This window comes from Rutidosis leptorrhynchoides, chromosome 9 (genome assembly GCF_046630445.1).
Source record: "Rutidosis leptorrhynchoides isolate AG116_Rl617_1_P2 chromosome 9, CSIRO_AGI_Rlap_v1, whole genome shotgun sequence".
NCBI classification, from domain to species: Eukaryota; Viridiplantae; Streptophyta; class Magnoliopsida; order Asterales; family Asteraceae; genus Rutidosis; species Rutidosis leptorrhynchoides.
In genome coordinates this window covers 316863643-316887172 of record NC_092341.1, presented here as the reverse complement: position 1 = coordinate 316887172, position 23530 = coordinate 316863643, and the positions used below count along the sequence as shown (strand labels likewise).

General features: G+C 33.7%; 1 protein-coding gene across 1 annotated transcript in view; it reads left to right on the top strand.

Annotated features, from left to right (window-relative positions):
- The window catches only part of LOC139866522 (thioredoxin F-type, chloroplastic-like), a 51862-nt gene extending 29203 nt beyond the window's left edge, over positions 1 to 22659 (top strand). Inside the window, exons 2-3 of the mRNA XM_071854775.1 lie at positions 21760 to 21859; positions 22258 to 22659. Of these exons, the coding sequence (XP_071710876.1) occupies positions 21760 to 21859; positions 22258 to 22392 (235 nt within the window). The 3' untranslated portion in view covers positions 22393 to 22659. The remainder of the gene's footprint in view (positions 1 to 21759; positions 21860 to 22257) is intronic.
- The last annotated feature ends 871 nt before the right edge of the window (positions 22660 to 23530 follow it).

Below are 23530 nucleotides of genomic sequence, written 5' to 3'. Positions count from 1 at the left end.
AATACGTTTTAAAGCTCGGTTGGTATTTTCAACTTGTCCACTTGTTTGTGGATGATATGCAGTGGAGATTTTATGAGTTACTCTATATCTTTTGAGAACTTTCTCAAGTTGATTATTACAGAAATGAGTACCCCGATCACTTATTAAAGCTTTCGGTGTTCCAAACCTTGCAAAAAGACGTTTTAAAAAATTGACTACAACTCGTGCATCGTTAGTTGGGAGAGCTTGTGCTTTCGCCCATTTAGATACATAATCAATGGCAACGAGAATATAGAGATTATTATGAGATTTTGGAAATGGACCCATAAAGTCAATACCCCAAATGTCAAATACTTCACATACTTGAATGACATTTTGTGGCATTTCATCACGTTGACTTATTTTTCCGGCCCTTTGACAAGCATCACAGGATTTGAAAAGAAGGTGTGCGTCTTTGTAAATTGTAGGCCAATAGAATCCAGCATCATAAACTTTTCTTGCTGTGAGTTGAGGCCCATAATGCCCTCCTGTTGGTCCTGTGTGACAATGGTTTAAAATTTTACTAGCTTCATCTCCAAATACACATCGGCGTATTATTCCATCTGGACAACTTTTAAATAGATGTGGATCTTCCCAGAAATAGTGTTTTATATCACTGAAGAATTTCTTTAGTTTTTGGTACGATAATCCTTTTTCAAGAAATCCACATACTAAGTAGTTTGCATAGTCTGCAAACCATGGAATTTCATTATAATCTATCTTCAATAGATATTCATCAGGAAAGTTGTCTTGTATGGCCAATTCATTTAGAACTTCTAATTAGGGATTTTCAAGACTAGAAAGATGATCAGCGACGAGATTTTCTGCTCCTCTTTTATCTCGGATTTCAATATCGAACTCTTGTAAGAGTAAGATCCAACGGATTAATCGTGGTTTAGCATCTTGTTTCGAAAATAGGTATCTAAGAGCAGAATGGTCGATATAGACCACCGTTTTAGCTAGAACGAGATATGAACGAAATTTGTCAAAAGTAAAGACAATAGCAAGGAGTTCTTTTTCAGTAGTTATGTAATTCGTTTGTGCTCCTTGTAACGTCTTACTAGCATAATATATAGGTTGAAATCGTTTTTCAATCCTTTGTCCTAAAACGGCTCCCATTGCAAAATCACTTGCATCGCACATAAGTTCAAACGGTAGATTCCAATTTGGTGTTATCATGATCGGCGCATTAGTGAGTTTCTCTTTAAGAATATTAAAAGAATTGATACATTCCTCTGAAAAGATGAATGAAGCATCCTTTTCTAGGAGTTTATTCATAGGAGTGGAAATTTTAGAAAAATCTTTTATGAAACGTCGGTAAAAACCGGCATGCCCTAGAAAACTCCTAACTCCTCTAACATTGGTGGGATGTGGAAGTTTAGCAATTACATCTACTTTAGCTCTATCCACTTCAATTCCTTCCTTTGAAATTTTATGACCAAGAACGATGCCTTCTTTAACCATGAAATGACATTTCTCCCAATTAAGTACTAGATTTGATTGTTCGCACCTAATAAGCATTCGTTCAAGATTAACTAGACATGTTTCAAAAGTATCACCGAAGACTGAAAAGTCATCCATGAAAACTTCCATGCATTCTTCTATCATGTCGTGAAAAATCGCCATCATGCATCTTTGAAAGGTTGCAGGGGCGTTGCAAAGTCCAAATGGCATGCGTTTGTAAGCAAAAGTATCATAAGGGCACGTGAATGTGGTTTTTTCTTGGTCTTCGGGTGCTATTGGAATTTGAAAATATCCGGAAAAACCATCTAGAAAACAATAGTAACTATTTTCGGCTAATCTTTCCAACATTTGATCAATAAAAGGTAAGGAAAAGTGATCTTTTCCGGTGGCGTCATTTAATTTTCTATAATCAATACATACACGCCATCCTGTTACAGTCCTAGTAGGAATAAGTTCATTTTTCTCATTTGTAATGACAGTCATGCCACCCTTCTTAGGCACGCATTGAACTGGGCTTACCCATGGACTATCAGAAATTGGATAAATTAAACCTGCATCTAGCAGTTTAATTATTTCTTTTTTAACAACATCTTGCATATTAGGATTTAGTCTTCGTTGGCGTTGCACATACGTTTTATGACCTTCTTCCATAAGGATTTTATGTGATATCATGAATCTTCCATGCAATGGCTGGTTTATGAGCTTTCAACACAGAAATGAGTTGAGATTTTTCATTTTCAGTAAGAGAAGACGATATTATTACAGGTAATTCAGATTCACCATGTAAATAAGCGTATTCCAAATGGTTTGGAAGTGGCTTTAACTCTAATGTCGGAGGTTCTTCTATCGATGATTTATATCGATATCTGTCTTCTTCTTTTAGCATTTGAATTTCTTCTATTGTTGGTTCATATCCATTAGCTATTAGTGTAGCTAACATTTCAGGTTCATCAATTGGTTCAGTTCCTTCTCCTAAAGAACATTCTCCTGTTCCTTGTAATTCTGGAAATTCTTCTAACAATTCTGCATGTGAATCTATAGTTTGAATATAATAACATGTATCATCTGCAGATTGCGGTTGTTGCATTGCTCTATCAACTGAAAAGGTAACACTCTCGTCCTCTATACTTAGAGTCAATTTCTTACCAAACACGTCTATCATTGCTTTAGCCTTGTTTAAGAATGGTCTTCCTAATATGAGAGGAACTTGAGAATCTTCTTCCATGTCCAGAACAACAAAATCTACTGGAAATACTAAAGTACCAACTTTAACTAGCATGTTCTCCATTATCCCTCTAGGATATTTTATTGATCTATCGGCTAGTTGTATACTTATTCTTGTTGGTTTCAATTCTCCAAGGTCTAGTTTAGTGTATAGTGAATACGGCATTAAATTTATACTAGCACCTAAGTCTGCTAATGCTTCTATTGAACTAAGACTACCCAGAAAACATGGAATTGTGAAACTTCCTGGATCAGATAGTTTTTCTGGTATCTTATTCAACAGCACTGCTGAACAATTAGCATTCATAGTAACAGCCGAGAGTTCTTCCATTTTCTTTCTATTTGTGATCAGATCTTTCAAGAATTTAGCATATCTAGGCATTCCTGAAATCACGTCAATGAAAGGAAGATTGACATTTATTTGTTTAAACATATCCAAGAATTTGGATTGCTCGGCTTCAAGTTTCTCTTTTTTCATTTTACTCGGGTAAGGAAGTGGTGGTTGGTATGGTTTAACATAAGGTTTAGCCTTAACTATGTTATCTTCATTAACCTTTTCAACTATCGGTTGTTTTTCCTTATCTTGATTAGGTTGTGGTTCTTGTGGAGTAGGAATAGTTTCATCAGAAGTTACAAGTACTTCAGGTGGTTTAAGTGTTGTACCACTTCTTGTGGTAATGGCTTTAGCTATTTCATTCCGGGGGTTTGCATTTGTATCACTAGGTAAACTTCCGGGTTTTCTTTCACCTATTAACCTTGCTAGGTTACTTACTTCTTGTTTCAAATTTTGAATAGAAGCTTGTTGATTTCTAAATGCTTGAGCATTTTGTTCATTGGTTTGTTTCTGAGATGTGAAAAACTGCGTTTGAGTTTCAACTAGCTTTGTCATCATATCTTCTAAATTCGGCTTTTTATCATCGGTTTGTGGTGGTTTGTTTTGAAAATTAGGTCTTTGCTGTTTGTAAGTATTATTGGATACTTGTTGATTACTAGGACCTTGTTGGTTGTTGTATGGAACATTTCGATTATAATTCTGGTTTTGATTGTAAATCGGTCTTGGCGGTTGATAATTATTCTGATAATTAATTCCAGGCCTTTGGTTTATGTATGAAATATTCTCTCTTTGTTCCATCATTAGCTCAATACTAAGACAATCTTTTTTTCAAATGTGGTCCTCCACACTGCTCACAACTAATTCGTATTGAGTGGATATCTTTAGTCATCTTTTCCATTCGTCTCTCGACAACATCTATCTTTGCTGAAATGGAATCTAAGTCATGGCTAGAATCGGCTCTAGCTGCTTTAGATGATCTAACGATATCTTTTTCTTGGTGCCACTCATGTGAGTGGGAAGCAGTGTTATCAATAATTTTGTAAGCATCAGTTTCGGTTTTCTTCATAATAGAACCACCAGCTGCTATATCGATGTCTTTCCTTGTAGTGATGTCGCATCCTTGGTAGAATATTTGTACTATTTGACAGGTGTCTAAACCATGTTGCGGACATCCTCTTAATAACTTTCCAAATCTTGTCCACTCCTCATATAGAGTTTCATTCGGTTTCTGTGTGAACGTAACAATTTCTCCTTGAAGTCTTACGGCTTTAGATGCCGGAAAGAATTGTTTAAGAAATTTTTCAACTAAAACGTCCCATGTATCAATCGCCCCTTCAGGTAACGATTCCAACCAATCTTTGGCTTTTCCCTTTAAAGTCCAGGGAAATAACATGAGATATATCTGTTCATCTTCAACTTCTCTTATTTTAAATAGTGTGCAGATCCTATTAAAGGTACGAAGATGTTCATTTGGATCTTCTTTCGGCGCACCACTAAATTGGCATTGATTAGTCACCATATGTAGAATTTGTCCTTTGATTTCATAATCTGGCGCATTAATGTCAGGATGAGTAATTGCGTGACCTTGGCCAGTGCGTTTAGCTCTCATTCGGTCTTCCATGCTTAAAGGTTCCAGATTTTTCATAATTGAATTTGTTGAATCTGAATCACTAGAGGATTCTGATTTAATGGTTCGTTCCTCAACAATCTCTGTTTGAATGATTGGTGGTTCCGGAGGAAAAATTAATGGTTCAGGATCTATGAATCGTCCCTGAATATTCTCCGGATTCTCAATTGTGAGGTCGGGTTCAAAAAATGGATTATCGGAAATTTGAATTGGAGTACTTGGTTGACTGGATGACGATTCTAAAGAAAAATCAACGGCGACAATATTTGCTAGATGTCTTGATCTGGTTACAGGTGGTGAACGTACAAAAGGTGGTGAACGTCTTGCTCGGTGCATTCACTGAATATCCTATTAGTTTTTAAAAGGAAATAAAAATTATATAAGTTATCCAATTAATAGACTTTTCTGATTTTGCCCACGTTTCGAATAGCCAAAAGATGCAGCAGAGGGGCAGAATTCGTTTGGTCTCAATATAATTGAGTACTGTTTGGCTCCAATAACCCGGTCCACGTACAAATCCAACCATTACTACGAACCAGAAAATTTTGATGTCTATTAATTTAACCACTTAAATAAATTTTCGTAATTTTAAGAAATTTAGATAAGAAGTAGAGAAAATTCTAAGTCCTAAAAACTAGAATAGCGAGAAATAAGAAAGAAAAAGAGCGCGTCGAAAAAGGTCGAAAAAAAAGAAAAAGAGCGACTTATAAAATTTTAAAAACACTCGACTAACCCAACCTTATTACTATCAGTAACTTAAAATTAAAATTGCAAATTGAGATTACTAATTGGAGTGATAATTGATACATAGGTAAAAGGCGTCGAAAAATAAAAATAAGAAAGTAGCGCGTTGAAACTTAAAAAGGAACTTAAAACTAAAAACTAAAAGTTGCGTCTAAAAATATTAAAGCTTACAAGTAAAACTATATCTCAAATGGCAATAACTTAAAAAGAAACTAAAACTTAAAAAGGCGTCGCAAAATTCTAAAGCACCTAAATCTTAGTCTAAAGAAAAAGCACTTAAGGGATTTTACGGCAAAGCCTAAAATTCTAGATATAAAAATAACTATGGCAAAAATTATATCTTAAAACTAAATACGAGCGAAAAATATAAAAATTACGCTAAAACAATTAAAAAGATACAAAATATAAAAATATATTAAAAGTTGTAAAAAAAATTACAATTTTTATAAAAATTACAATTTTTATATTATTTATTTTATAAAACTATTAATTTTATAAACTAATTAAACTAAATAATACAAATTAAATATAAAAACTAAAACTAAATAATAAAAAAATACAACCCTAATTAGGGTTTTAAGTTAAATAATAATAATTATTATTCGTAATAAATGCTGATTTCAGTCAATTCTGGCGTGTCTGCAGAGCTCATGCGATCGCATGAGTTCTAAGTTACCCGGCCATGCGATCGCATGGGCTAGGGTTTCGGGCCAGACACTGGGCTGCTACAGTACTTGGACTCGAGTGTTTTTTTTTTTTTTTTTTTTTCTGTTTTGTTGTTTTAATAAAAAATTATGTAATATATTTATATAAATTAAATAAAACTTATTTTTTTATAAAATAAAGATAAAGAAAATTTTTTATATAACTTACAAACTCTTAAAAATATTTATATTTTTGTTTTTCTTTTTATATTTTCGAATATTTAAAACGTATTTTTACAAAAGTGTATTTTTTTTATAAAAGTAAACTAAAAATAAAAATATTTTTTTTAATATTATAGCGTTGTGCTTCCAGCGTTTAAGCAGAAATTTGTATTCCCCGGCAGCGGCGCCAAAAATACTTGATGTTATGCGAGGTGTATATAAAATAGCTTTATTTTTACTAGGAAATACTCTTAAATACGATACAATTTTACACAAGATATTTATTTATTTAGAGAATGGATATACTTAAACCTTGCTACAACACTTATAGGCAGTGTACCTAATCGTACAGTAGTGTAGTTTTTAGTAAGTCCGGTTCGTTCCACAGGGAAAAATCTTTAAACAAAGCTTAACGCTATATTAGTTTTATTTTATAAAAATACAAATATATATATAAGTAATATTATTATTATAAAGGGGGGTTTTTACCGTTTAATGACCGGTTTGTCGATTTTTAAAACTTTAGTCGCAGTTAAAACCTAATGTAAAATATTAAAAATAAATACAACTTAATTTAAAGCGTAAAGTAAATAACGATAATGAAATTGCGATAAATAAAAGTGCGATAAAATAAAATTGCGATAATTAAAAAGTACGATAATTAAAAGTGCAATTAAATACAATGACAATAAATAAAAGCGCGATAATTAGAAGTGCAATTAAATATAAAATAAAGGAAATTAAATATGAAATAAAAGAATTATGCTTATTTAAACTTCTGTAATCATGATTTTGACGTGTTGATTTTAGTTTTATGCTCATGGGTTAATTGTCCTTTGTCCTGGATTATTTAATATGTCCGTCTGGTTTTTGTCCATAACAGTCCATCAGTCATAAATATAAAGTGCGAGTATCCTCGTCAAATTATCCTTATACCCGAAGTTAAATATTCCAACTAATTGGGGACTTAAACTGTAACAAGATTTTAATACTTTGTTTAATAATTACACCAGGTTATCGACTGCGTGTAACCCAAGGTTTTAATACTTTGTTATCAATTATGCCAAGTGTCCTTGTACATAATTTCACCCCTGTTTTAATAATTCTAGTGACTATTAATCCATTCCCGTGTCCGGTTAAATGAACGATTATTCGTACATATAAATACCCTGCCCATCGTGTCCGATCGAGTGTATATGGTTATTTATAGGGACGTCCAATTGTAAATCTTTATATTAAAATTAACAAACTATCATTTAGTTAAACAAATATAAAGCCCATTAATAGCCCATAGTCTAATTTCCACAAGTGTCGTTCTTTTGTCCAAACTCCAATTATGGTACAAAGCCCAATTACCCAATTTTAATAATTAGCCCAACATCATGATTACTTCGGATTAAATAAGCATAAAAACGGCTTAGCTACGAGACATTAATGAAAATAATATAAACATAACTTACAATGATTAAAAATAGCTTAGCGTTACACGGACAGAATTTCGACTTACACCCTTACAACATTCGCTAACATACGCTTATTATTAGGATTTAAAATTAAAATTAAAATATAAATATAAATATATATATATATATATATATATATATATAATATATATATATATATATATATATATATATATATATATATATATATATATATATATATATATATTACGTATATAGATAGAGAGATTGATATATGGATGGATATATGGTGCACCAAACACTCCTTTTTATAGGGCATGTGAACTGAAAAAGTTGGCCATGCGATCGCATGACTTTTGTGCCTCCAGGCCATGCGATCGCATGGTGGTAGGTGACAGCTCAAAATTCTTGTTTTCTTGTTTGTCGACGTTTTAATTAAATAAATATAATATATAAATAATTATAAGAATTATTTAAATATTATATTATATTTATGTGCATAGTTGACTTGTAATTTTTAGTCCGTTACGTCGAGCGTTGAGAGTTGACTCTGGTCCCGGTTTCGGATTTTCGAACGTCCTTGCGTACAATTTAATATCTTGTATTTTGCGTTTTGAATCTTGTACTCTTGTAATTTCGCGACGTTTCTTATCAATAATTGGAACCTCTTTGATTGTATTTTGTACTTTTGAGCTTTTTGGTCGTTTGCGTCTTCAATTCGTCGAATCTGTCTTTTGTCTTCACCTTTTATTATTTAAACGAATATCACTTGTAAATAGGACAATTGCAACTAAAAGCTTGTCTTTCTTGAGGAATAATGCTATGAAATATATGTTCGTTTTTAGCATTATCAAATATTCCCACACTTGAGCGTTGCTTGTCCTCAAGCAATATAGTCTTGAAATACTAGAATCACTTCTTTTGAAATCCGAAAGAATTTAACCCCTTCCCACACTTAAGATCTTGCAATGCCCTCATTTGCAAGAAATCAGTAACAATTTAAATTATTGAGGGTGATTAGCGTAGAAATGATTAAATTTTACCAAAGTTTCCAAACATATTGGCGTTTGTTTGCTGAATGATAAATGGTGCATATCATTTGTTCATTCCGTCTGTTGTTACATCACATTTATTTGCCATCTTGTCGTCAAAATTAGTAGCTTTTGCTGAACTTAATGCCAGTCTTTGAAAATGCGCTGTTTTACCCTGTTTTGTACAATCGACAATATACATACATACAAATATAAACATGCATGGCAATTTGAAATGAGACTTAATATCCCACTTTCAAATCCTAAATGTGAAATATTAGTATACAATAATAATAAAAATGATAAAAATTACACAAATATATCCAATAACATAAGTTTAAACATGAAAAAGTCAAAAGATAAAAACATAAAAATCATAAAAATAACCAAATGGAACTAAATCAGTCTGGATATGGGTTCTAGTTCATCTCATCAGGTGGGTTCCATTGTTGGTTATAGGTGTTCTGATAGGCTTGGTTATAGTCATACCGGTTAAAGGGTGGTCGGATATCGGGGCTGTGTGGCGGAAAATAAGCAGGTCGAGTAGGTACATAGTTATTTGGTACCTGATATGATAGTTGGCTCATGATTTGGTGCTGATGAACTAACCAGCTATCGTGTTGGCGTCGCCTATAATCCTCGTATACTCGCTCGGAGTTCCACTGCTCGTACATACTATGTCTGGCCGCGCTCGTCATTGCTTCCTCATCTATACGAACGTGGACGTCAAGAATAGCATCTCGAAAGACATCCCTAATGTCTTCCGCTTCCTCCATTTCCTCGTCTGAGCCCCTTTCTACCTGTGGATGAGGTCCCTCATAGGGTACTGCCTGGTTACGTCTACTTTTCAATACCTTAGCACCCACATAAACTTTCAATCCTAAGGGCTCAACCTGTTCTCTACAAAGCTGTAATGGACCCCCTTGGTTCCTATCAACACCTAAATACTCTCCAATGAGAGTAACAAAAATACCTCCTCCTATTATACTCCCGTCCTACATTCCCTCTATCATTTTAGATAAATAAAAAGCAACACAGTAAGGGATATTGACAAAGCTTCTAGGATCCCGAATACACTTTAGGTAGAATAAATCATGTAAGGTAATTTTTTCTTTATTGTGACCTCTCTGTGTAATCGAGTTAGCCAAAAATCTATGAATAATACGTAGCTCGGCTCTGTCAATATGTGTATAGGAGTGTCCTCCTGCTCGTGTAAAAACATCAAAATGTGACATACGCCTCCAAATGGCGTCAACGTCAAAGTTGCTATCTACCCTTTCACCATAATGAATCAAGTTTGTACAATCGAGTAGTAGCAACTCACCAGGAGTATATATCTGTAAAGCCCTGGCCATGTCCAGCATGGACATTCTGTACATCCTACCGCTAAGGATAAACCTAAGAAATCTTCTATCATTTATTCTAACTATATTTGTATCAAGTGATACAGTACTCATCAACTCAACACACCATTCCTTATATACAGGTCTACGAATAGTGAAAAGACGTTCCCAATCTGTAAAAGAAGAACTGCCATACCTTTGAACCAAAAGCTGTCTAACACGGTCAGCTAGATGGACCGTTTCCAGAGGGGCCCAATCGATTACCCTTGGCACCTCTACATTTTTTGTTACCAATTTGAATTTGTTCCTTTGATATGTCTCGTAATCTCTCCATCTTCTGTCAAATCTCAGATTAGGATGTAGAGTGTGCTCAGGAATTGTTGGGAATTCTACTGGCGGTCTCATCGGGAATACTATGAATTCATCAACAAACTGTACCGAATCATAATAAGGTATGTGCTGATCAGGCTGTTGTTGTGGTTCTTGTTGTGGTTCTTGTTCGTGTTGCATTTCTGGTTCTAGTTCTGGTGCTGGTGCTGGTCGTCTAGATGATGATGCTCCTGAACCTCCCGTATCGGCTTTCTGCAAAACACATTAAACACAAAATTTGTGCATCCAAATATGCATTAGTGTTAGCAAAATAACAACTTAAAACAATCACTATAACATGTTAAATCAAAATTAAACTTATACACATTTTCACAATTTTTCAAAATTCTACACTTTTTCAAATGAGCACATATGAAAATGTATACAAAGTTCATAAGCATTTAACTCAAATAACATGTCAAAATAGTCATTACTAATAATTAAACAAGTCTCAAATGGCAATTACATCAAATTAATCAAGTTCATGAATTTTGGATTTAAAAAGTCCACTTTAATCTCTAAAAATCATGTTTAGGATCAATGTTTTGATCATTTAACTACCTAAACATGTTACACTACTCAATTTAGCAATAATTCATGACAAAAATTGGCCATAACCTGTTTATATCAAAAAGCCCCAAATTGCTCAAGAACACAAACCCTAGATTTCTAAAATTTTTGAAGTTTTTGGCTTCAAATCATGTTAAATAGCATCAATCTAGGTTATACATGCATAAAATACTAACAATTTAACACTAATTACACTAGAAATTAACAAAATTGCATTAGGTAAAAAATTGGTAATTATCACAAAACTAGGAATTTATAGAGTTTAGGAGTGTAATTTTTACCATTTTGCTGAAGAATGAGAATCTAGGCATGATTAGAGCAAGAAAAATGACGAATTACGGTGAAAAATGGCGAATTTTAGAGGTGATTTGGGAGTATTTTCGTATGTTTGTGTGTTGTGGTGTGAAGAACTCAGCTCTCCGAGCTATTTGTTTCTGGCCTGCATTTGGTCCCCATGCGATCGCATGGGTTCCAAGTGCAAACCCCATGCGATCGCATGGGGTGCCGGCTACAATACTTTCAGCTTTTTTTTATATGTAAAACCTTATACTTTATAAAACATATAATTAATAAAATTCTAAAAATTTTATTTTCCTTTAGGAGCGAGGGCGTTTCGGATCGTTGTCCTAGTCTGTCATTCGACAAAATTTTAAAATTTGTCAAATCAAAGCGCGGTTTTAAAAGTAAAGATTTTTTAGTTTTTTTAATGTTTTTGGCATACTTTAGTTCAATAAGATTACAAATAATGATAATAAAAGTTCTCGTCCCTCCCTCAGGTAAAGCAATTTCGGTTCAACGACCTAGTCTTCAACTCACGACGAATTTTAAAAATCATATTTTTAACTTAGCAAAATAAAGTAAATTTTGTTTTTAAATTCACACCAAACTTAAATTTAAAATGCTTAAAATTAAAAAAAAAATCACACCAAACTTAAATTATATTTTTGTTTTTATACATACAAACTTATATTAAAAATATTAATTTTTCAAATATTTACAATTTTAAATAAGTTTATAATATTAAATTAATAATTATATATTAATTGTAAAAACATGGTAAAAATAAAATTAAAAATCTTTTTGGCTTTTATCCCACTTTAATCAATCAAATATTATCAAAAATATACGCCCCTCTTTTCGGTAAAGTAATTTCGGTTCCATGACCTAATTTAACTCATGGCGAATTTTTGAAATATTTTGTGTTGATTGATTAAAGATATTTATACCTTAAGAATAAACGTTAAATTTCGCAGTGATGTAATAAATTTTTGAATGATATCAATAATTTCGGTCGCCAAACCTAATTTCATCGAATATCAATTTAATACTTTATAGCGAACAAATTAGCGTTTATTATCAAAAGGTTAAAAATAAAAATAAAAAAATAAAAACTGTACAGACTTACCTGTGAGATAATATTCTTAGTGATACGATCTATCCCACTCATAAGATAGTCGGTTTAATTGGTTTTCCATAGCTACATAGGCGTAACCACGAGTATTCAGTGTTTTTTCTTCTAAACATATGAACGGTCCGTCTCTGCATAAAGTAACAAATTCGGTGTTTGAATAGGTTTGATTATTTGAACATTTACCTCCATGTGACCATTTTCCGCATTTGTGACATCTTTCTAGGTGTCGTGCTCTTCTTTTCGCTGCGGATTTTGATTTTCCTTTACCAAATTGTAACTTATTATCTTTGCATCTGGATTCTTTTCTTACTCCATCCAATCTTTCTCTGATTACTGATACTAGTTCACTTGGAAGTGTGTCATTATTACGTTTAGTGATCAAAGCGTGTAGCATTAGACCATGGTTTAGTTCACAGGAAGTCTTCATTTCGTAAAAACCTAAAAAAATAAAAATTCAGAATGGGGAGAGAATACTAGTTCTTTAGGGTCTGCTAGGGAAAGACCATTCGGTTTCCATTTTCGAGAACTACACGAAAACAGAAAATCTAACTCTAACAGAAATACATATTATCCTTTAAAGACTTGATTCTCCCCACACTTAGTTAGCTGTGGTATCGAAATTGTGATTAACTTCGTTGTCGACTTCCATCGGATTATCTATGTAATGTTTAACTCTGTGACCATTAACTTTAAATTCAATCCCATTTGAATTTATTAATTCTACTGTTCCGTATGGGAAAACTCTTTTGACTATGAATGGTCCAAACCATCTTGATTTCTGTTTTCCAGGAAATAGCTTGAATCGTGAATTGAAAAGAAGAACTCTGTCTCCATCTTTGAATTCTTTTGAACTTCTGATTCTTTTATCATGCCATTTCTTCGTTCTTTCCTTATAGATTAACGAATTTTTGTATGCTTCTTGTCTTAATTCTTCTAATTCGTTTAATTGACTTAACCGTAGACGTTCAGCTTCATGTAAATCAAGATTACATGTCTTCAAAGCCCAAAATGCTTTGTGTTCAATTTCTGCTAGAAGATGACATGCTTTTCCATAAACGAGTTTAAATGGTGTGGTTCCAATTGGAGTTTTGTAGGCTGTTCCAAAAGTCCGGACGGTTTTTGATGTTCACCTTTAACCTTAGCACAGGTCAAACACTTAGCCATATACATAGCCACATCACCTTTTAAATTAGGCCACCAATACAGCTCCTTAAGATCATGATACATCTTTCCTGAACCAGGATGAATAGAGTACCTAGACTTATGAGCCTCATCTAAAACAAGTTATCGCAGTTCGCCAAACTTCGGAACCCAGAGACGTCCTGCAAAGTATCTAGTACCATCAGCTCATACCGCAAACTTCTTAGCCATACCTCTTACGTTCTCATTCACAAAATTCTCTTCCTTTAAGGCTTCTTGTTGTGCCTCAAGAATCTGCCTTGCGAGGTTTGTTCTAATTGTCATATTCAAGGCCCTAAACCTGCGAGGTTCAGCCCTTTCTTTACGACTTAATGCATCCGCCACAACATTGGCCTTACCCGGATGATATAAAAGTTCACAATCGTAATCATTCAACGTCTCAATCCATCTTCGTTGTCTCATGTTCAACTGTTTCTGATCGAGGATGTGTTGAAGACTTTTGTGATCTGTGTACACAGTACTCTTGACCCCATAGAAATAATGTCTCCAAATCTTAAGCGCAAAAACAACGGCCCCCAACTCTAAATCATGAGTTGTATAGTTCTGCTCGTGAATCTTCAATTGACGTGACGCATACGCGATAACTTTATTTCGTTGCATCAAAACACAACCAAAGCCTTGACGCGAAGCATCACAATAAACAACAAAATTATCATTACCCTCAGGTAGTGACAATATCGGAGCGGTAGTCAACTTCTTCTTTAAAATCTGAAAAGCAGTCTCTTGTTCATCCTTCCACTCATACTTCTTCCCCTTATGCGTTAAAGCAGTCAAAGGTTTCGCGATACGAGAGAAATCTTGAATGAACCTTCTATAGTAACCTGCTAATCCTAGGAACTGACGAATCTGAGTAGGAGTTTTTGGAGTTTCCCACTTTTCAATCGCCTCAATCTTAGCAGGATCAACTTGTATTCCTTGTTTACTAACAATATGACCAAGGAATTGAACTTCTCGTAACCAGAATGCACACTTAGAGAACTTAGCGTACAACTCTTATTTTCTTAACAGATCGAGCACCAACTTCAAATGTTCTTCGTGTTCTTCATCACTCTTTGAATAAATAAGGATGTCGTCGATGAACACAATAACGAACTTGTACAGATAGGGTCTACACACACGGTTCATGAGGTCCATGAACACAGTAGGTGCATTTGTCAATCCGAACGGCATAACAAGAAACTCAAAGTGACCGTAACGGGTGCGAAAAGCAGTTTTCGAAACATCAGATTCTTTAACACGCAACTGATGATAGCCGGAACGAAGATCGATTTTTGAATAAACAGATGAACCCTAAAGCTGATCGAACAGATAATCAATTCTCTGAAGGGGGTAATGGTTTTTAATAGTAAGCTTGTTCAACTCACGATAATCAATGCACAAACGGAAAGAACCATCCTTCTTCTTAACAAACAGAACAGGTGCTCCCCAAGGGGACGAACTAGGACGGATAAAACCCTTGTCTAACAACTCACGGAGTTGACTTGACAATTCTTGAAGTTCGGAAGGCGCAAGACGATAAGGGGCACGTGCTACAGGAGCAGCACCGGGAATAAGATCAATTTGAAATTCTACCGTGCCAAACTCTCTAATTACCGCCATTATTCGACCTTCCATTACCATTACCATTCCCACCTCTATTACCAGCATTATTACCATTATTACCACCTGCAGCAGGAGTAGCAGAACCCGGCAGAAGCACCGTACAATCCTTAGCAATGTGTCCCTGTTTGGAACACCTCTTGCAAGTCACGGTACAGTAACCATCATGAACTTTGTAACATTGAGGACACACACGCTGACTGCGGTTATTCGAACCAGAAGTATCCTGCTTTTTCTGCTGACTTTGGCTTTGATTGCGGTTATTATCCCACTTTCTCTTCCCATTATCAGCTTTCTTAACAGTCTCTTCACTGGGTTCGGTTACAGCAGCCTTGCTTCTTCTCAAGATCTTATCATTCAACTTATGAGCCATAGACATCGCGGCCTCAATAGTCTGGGGCTCACTAGACTCAACCCCATGCTCGATTTTCTCAGATAACCCATCGATGTACGCTTCAATCTTAAGATTCTCATTCGCATAAACATTAGGACACAACAAAGTCAACTCGAAGAATCTTTGCTTTTAGGCATCTAATTCGGTGCCCTTCATTTTCAAGTTCTTAAGTTCAACCTCTAGCTTCTTAAGCTCACCCCGGGGACGATAGCGGGTGATCATTCTTTCTTTGAAATTATTCCAAGTTAAACCATAAGCCACATCATTTCCCAAACTATTAACCAAGTTGTTCCACCAGGTCAATGCACTATCCTTAAGAGTGCAGCTAGCAAAACTAACCTTGTCCTCCTCTCGGACTCGGCTAACCCTGAAAATAGACTCGATTTTCTCGAACCAGCGGGTAAGTCCTATGGGTCCTTCAGTACCACTGAATTCCTGTGGGCGACTTGCCATGAACGTTTTGTGGGAGCATCCCACCTGATTGTTATTATTCGCATTAGCATTAGCATTTGCTGCCATAGCAGCAGCTATCCCTTCGGTGATAAGACGTTGCATACGGGCTTCGTTGGACTCTCTAGGAGGCATGATCTTCAAAACAGAATAACACAACCGTTAGTACTAAGAATAATACCAGTGTTATAAAGGAATAGATCGAATACGAACAGATTAACCATTAAAATAATAGTCAGTAACCACTATGAGTAATAACATGACAGTTATGATTGTTATAGAAATAACCACCACATGCATACATATTTTATGATAACATCATACAACATACATAGCACCTAACATACATGATCTACATTACGCATAATATAACATGCCAGGAGTCACAACATCAGAAATAAAATGTGATAATGATAATAGATGTCATAAAAATAACCATCCATACATAATGAAAAACATCCCATAACAAAACCTTAATAAAATCCTCGGAAAAACGCCGTACATAACCCAAAAATGTATGTATGAAAGGACATTAAGTCTTATGAAATAAGTAATCAATCATGAGTCATCATATCACATCTGCTTAGAGCGGGTGTGATAAGCTGGGCCGGCATGAGTCTCGGCAGGAGGCTCATACTTCCGCAACTTTCCTTTCACTTCTTCCAACTCTACCTTCAAACCACGAACTGCGCTCTCTAGAGCCTCGAACCTAGCGTCAACTTCCCGGTTACGCTTACGATTCTCGAACCCAACATTATTCTTGAAGCTAAGAAATGAATCCATACTAGCTCGAATCTGGCCCATCATCTCGTTATGTGGCAAGGTACGTGTACAATCACTAAGCGCGTTAATACGTGCCTTGTCAGTGTAAGCTCTGTTCATGTGAGTTAGGGTGGAAAAGTAGTAGTGAACGGGATCATCGATCAAAGGTTGATCAGCACGGCGTCCTTCAGCAGCCGAAGGAGCAGGAGCACGAACGGAGTTGTTGCTCGAAGTCGACATCTGCAAACAGTAAAACTACAAACCATATACCAAATAGAAATAAATGCTTATGATATATCTCATACGAAATGAAATGCATAATAATGCTATAGCAAAAGGGTCGGGCTGTAGACTAGACTCTAATGCACCCTAAGAACCACGGGTTGACCACATTAAGACTGCCTAGTTCCCTACAACCAGAGCTCTGATACCAACTGTGATGGCCCTGTCAAAACACTTAATGGCTCCGTCACTTGGTCCCACATCTTGATTGAACTTAAATGAATTTAACAAACGGCATTGCATTCTTTTATTTCAAAAGTTTCCCAAAAAGTAAAGCATACCAAAATATGTAGTTTAAAAGTAACCCAACATATTAATTAACCAAAGTTGGCACAAAACATTGTCAACAAACCCACAAATTTAAATTATCCAAAAATCAGAATGCAAGATTATGTTTCATAAATTGTTTCATTAACATCTGCCCAAATGCATGCAGACTCTTCTAAACACAGCGGAAGCATCACATAAACTCAAGTACCTGTGAAAACATGCGAGTAAACTGTCAACACAAAGGTTGAGTGAATTATAGGTTTAAATAATTGGATAAACTTTAGACCACAAGATTTAAAAATATTAGAAAACATTAAACATTATTCCATTATCAATGAGCCACCTGGTAACCACTTAATCCTTTATTTACCCTTGCCAAACACAATAATAATATACACTGGACAGTGTATCTACAACAAAATACGAAGTACTAAACATTCTGATTATAAATTGCTAGCGCGACTAGCTCGAAATGGAGTTGTCAAACCCGATAGATCTATCCGTAGGATTCGTGTTCACATGTAGAAACCAATGATTACAGTTACCAGACTAGAGAATATTTTTGTCCAACTTACAATGAATAATTCAAATTTAATTGTCACTTGTGTCTAAACGTGAAATAAAATGCATGTAATCACATCCCAAAAGTATACTTTGAAAAGTATGTAAAAACGGGACTATAACTCACCTTAATAGTAACGAAGTAATCAACACAATTAAGCGAACATAAAATGAGTACAGTGATCAGGAATGATCACAACACCGACCTATAAATAAAGCAGGTCGATATAAATAACTAACTTAGGTCAAGTCATAGTATGATAGCTATTGTACATGTTGCAAGTAGTCATAGAACAATACTCAGCATGCATCGGTTTGATCGGAACTGCTTACGGACACACACTTTCTATTTTTAGAAAGTTTCTATTTGTAGCAGGTTTCCATTTTTGGAAAGTTTCTATTTTTGGAAAGTTTTTATTTTTGGAATGTTTCCAAATTTAGAAAGTTTCTATTTTAGGAAAGTTTATAAGTTAGGAAAGTTTCCTTAATTAGAAAGTCAACAAAAGTCAACTGAAAGTCAAAGTCAACCGAAAGTCAACTCAAAAGTCAACCTTGGTCAAACATAGTCAACGTTAATTTTAAAAGTGTAAGTTATAGTAATAATGTAAGTTATAACATTTATTAAAGTTAAATATGTCTAATTATGTCATAACATAAGTTTAATTAAATTAAAATGAATTATTAAAGTTAATATAAGTTTAAATGATATAATTAATATAACATAAGTATTTAATTAATTAATTAAATATTAGTCATAATATAAGTATTATTAATTAATAATAATTTTTAAATCATATCATAAGTATTATTAATTAATAATGAATTATTAATCATATCATAAGTTTCTAATTATAATTATTAAATCATAAGTATTTAATAATTAAATTATAATTAAATAATAACTAAGCCTTATAATAATTAAATAATTAATCAATACTTATTATAAGTCTTATAATAATAATCTTATAATATAAGTTTAATACTTATCATAAATATTTTCCATTAATAATAAAAGTATTATTAATCATAAGCTCAATTAAAATGTTAATTAAATCATAAGTAATAATTAAATGATATAATAAATATATATCATAAGTCTTAAAATTTAATAATTACTTTTTATATCATAAGTAATTAAATGATAATGAAATTCATTATTTATATCATAAGTTTAATAATTAGTCATAAGTTTTAAATCAAAAGTTCATCGGGTCGTATCCTGAGCCCCGGGTGTCGATTTTCGGCGAGCCTTACATATATCTCCGCCTAATCAAACCACCCGAAACTTTGGTACACTCAAGAACACACCAAGAACAGCCAACAAGTCATGGTGATCAGCCATGACACCACTTGGAACTTTAATTCAATCAAAATCGTGTTTTAGCCATAACGTGTGATTCGTGGCTCGGATTTAGATGACCCGAACATGAAAGTTCGTCCCATCATTGATCCTAACACACCAACACACCCTAAAGTCACCAAATATGGTCACAAAGTCGGACCAAACCTGGTTCATACCAATATCACATTTCAATTTTAACAAAATACCATTTTGATCATATTTAGGGCTCCGGGAATCGAAACGACATGAATCCGGAGTCTAAAATTAATATCTTGATGAGAGAAACTCATCTAGATACTTTATTTTAACTTTTATAACAGTCACAATATCAGAAATACACGAATTAGCTGCTGTTCCAATTATATCAAACCGAAAATATATGTATTTGAGTAATTCTATGCATACAAACACCATTACAACAACAAGTAATCATCATACTATTAATATATAATCAAAATACAGAAAAATAATGAAAAATCAAAAGTTCTAGGGTTAGGGTTTATACCCTAATCAATAATCAACAAGTATAATCGCGTAGAGAACGGAATGAGGAACGCGTTGGTGTATAACAATGGATGATCCAAGCACTAAAATTGATTGATGATGATGATGTTTGTGTGGTGTTGGGCGACGACCAAGGAGCAAGAAAAGGGAGAAGAGAGCAATTTGATATGTTTAGGTTTAGATAAAAGTGGAATGGAAACATAATAATGTTGCAAAACTAAAATAAATGGGAGTATACTCCCCTCCCATCCATTCGGCTGATCCTAGGGGTGGGGTGGGTCCCACTTGGCCCATCTCACTTAAATATTGATTTACTTGTGGCCCGAAAACCCGAACGAACCCCGAAACGCGAAAACACGCTTACGCGATTAAAAATTCGGAGAGATAACAAATACGCGACGAAAAATAAATATAAATACTATATATAATAATATGACTTTAAAATATCATATTTAAAATAATTAGGATTTAAATATCCCAAAAACTCGACCGTTGGTTTGAAAACCGAAAAGATTCGCCGGATAGAAATCCGCGACACGTAGAAACGTATAACTCAAAATACGAATACAAATATTCATATAACACATAATAATTAATATATTATTACTAAAATAATAATATAGGTCATAGAAATGATGTAGCACGAATAACAGTTAATGATCGTTAATTAATTAACGGTAAAAGATAACGAAAAAAGTAGGGTCGTGACAATATACCAATAGTATATACATCTAGAAGCTGTGTATTGTACGAGTACGAATACGGGTACATACGAGTAAAATTGTTGATGAAAATGAACGAGAATGTAATTGTAAGCATTTTTTTAAGTAGAAGTACTTTGATATGTGTCATGAAGTCTTTCAAAAGTGTATTAATACATCTTAATACACTACATGTATATACATTTTAACTGAGTCGTTAAGTCACCGTTAGTCGTTACATGTAAGTGTTGTTTTGAAACCTTTAAGTTAACGATCTTGTTAAATGTAATTAATCCATTGATATTATACTTAAATGAGATTTTAAATTATTACATTATCATGATATTATGATGTATGAATATATCTTAATATGATATATATACATTAAAATGTCATTACAATGATAATCGTTACGTATATGTCTCGTTTCGAAATCCTTAAGTTAGTAATCTTGTTTTTACATATGTAGTTCATTGTTAACACACTTAATGATATATTTAATTATCATTTTATCATGTCAAATATAGTGTATCAACATCTTAATATGATACATATGTATTTAGTAAGACGTTGTTATAACGATAATCGTTATATATATCGTTTCGAGTTTCTTACGTCAATAGTCTCATTTTTATGTATATAACTCATTGTTAATATACTTAATGAGATACTTACTTATTATAATATCATGTTAACTATATATATATATCCATATATATATCATCATGTAGTTTTTACAAGTTTTTAACGTTCGTGAATCACCGGTCAACTTGGGTGGTCAATTGTCTTTATGAAACCTATTTCAATTAATCAAGTTTTAACAAGTTTGATTGCTTAAGATGTTGAAAACATTTAATCATGTAAATATAGTTTTCATTTAATATATGTAAACATGGAAAAGTTCGGGTCACTACAGAAAATGAATGACTCCACCTTTGACTTTCAAGTATTTATCGAGTTGGATTTAAATTCTATAATAAATTGACAAATTGGGAAAATCTTAATACGCAAAATTTCATTTGACGTGGAATCTGTGCTCACATTTTCTTAAGAGAAGGTCAACCATGGTTCACCTGAGTTAATGTTAGAATCCTACTTGGTTAGTTTAAACTTCATTTTCGGTAAGAATATATGTGAAAAGTGCAGGTGTGTATTATATTAGTATATTATAATTATAATTATAATTGTAATCATCGTTATAACATTCCCTTATACCTAATTTGTTCCAACAATTATTTGTCTATGGTTTCTGATTATCTGAACGTGTAGGTGCGGTCCTTGCAAGATAATGGCTCCAAAGTTTGAAGGATTGGCTGAGCAATATCTTGATGTGGTTTTCTTAAAGCTCGACTGCAATCAAGAAAATAAGGTACGCAATTAACTGTTTTTTGATTTTGTATATGCTTGTCAGCCAATGTCATCAGTACAAGCCACAAAAAACATCTTATGAAACACACTACCTTAGGTTAAAAGCATCATTTTATTTTCACCTCTTATCAAATTAGATAATTTAACAATAAGTGTTAGGACTGATACTTTAGCCCAACAACATGATTTTTTTTTTGAAAAAACATCAAGTTATATCCTTTTTTATTCCCAACATAAATCGTTGACATTTAGTTATAATTGGGTTATAATTGGATTAAATTGAGGAACCTGATATGATCAGAAGAGTACATCTCATTTTCACCCTTCTTGATGACTATTCTTAAATATAATTTAATTGATTTATTCTTTGATGTTAGTAATCTTAATATTTGTTGGCAGCCATTGGCAAAGGAGCTAGGCATAAAGGTGGTTCCTACCTTCAAGATACTTAAACATAGTAAGATTGTGAAAGAAGTTACCGGGGCCAAGTTTGATAACTTAGTTGCTTCCATGGAGGAAGTTAGATCTAGTTGAACAACTATATCTTTATAATGTAACAATTCATATGTTTCAACTTAAATTATGCGTAATTATTCGAATTTCATCCTTGGTATATATACCCAACTTTCTCTTAAAAAACAGTAAAAATACGCAGATCTTGTTACACACATGCGTCAATGCTGCCTTGTATGCTTTGGAGAATCGTTTTAGCCCAGTAACATCAATTGGTGATAGATTATGAGTCCCTTAGTACTCTAAAATCAATTGGTGATAGAGGGAGGTTCCATAAATCTTATATATCGACAATATTTCATTCCAACTTTAAATGTGGATGGTTTGCATCTTTTTTTTAGCCGATTGCTTGTATTTGAGTTGTTATATAGAGGATGTAAGTGTTGTGAATTATTCACATGATATAGCAGTAGACATTGGCAACCTTGTAAAAAGTAAGTTTTCAAGCAACAAGCAGAAAAGCATGCACCAAAATCCCTTTATCAGCATGAGTTGGGCCAATTTTGGTTTATTGTTTTACTACCTTTATGCTAATGTCACATGTAATACGTGTCCGAGTGCATATGTTGCAAGTAATATTTGGCATTTGATCATGCGTGAAGCATAAGACTATGGATAATGGTGACGTTGATGTGGAGTGAATAAAGAATATTTTTTGAGGTTATGATTATGATATGTCAATGATACCGGAATCTGGAGTTGTAATGGGGAAGGTTGTTGAGAGGGTTGTAGAAAGTTCGTGGATGACGTGGTAAAATTTGACTGGTATTTCGAAGGTAAAGTTAGAGAGATAAATAATTCCAACCAATTACACAATGTCATCTCACCTTCTTTCTCCCTTACATGTTGCCTTTGTGATTGATAAACGCCCATCTCCGTTTCTCACAAACGCCCCATTACAGGTGTTTTTGAGGGCGTTTCTCTTGCCATGTCAAATTGGTTGTGAGAAGCACGGGCGCATTATCCATGGTCTATGGGGTATTTGTTATCAGTGATTTCGTGATCATTACAAGGTATTTTACATGTCAAATTCGTGCTTTAATCTGTGTTTAATTTGGGTTTTATCAAAGTGTTATATCAAATGGGTTTTTGATCAAATCTTGATCTAAAAGTGTTGTTTGTGTAAAATTGATGTTAGTAAACGTTTGTATATGAGTTA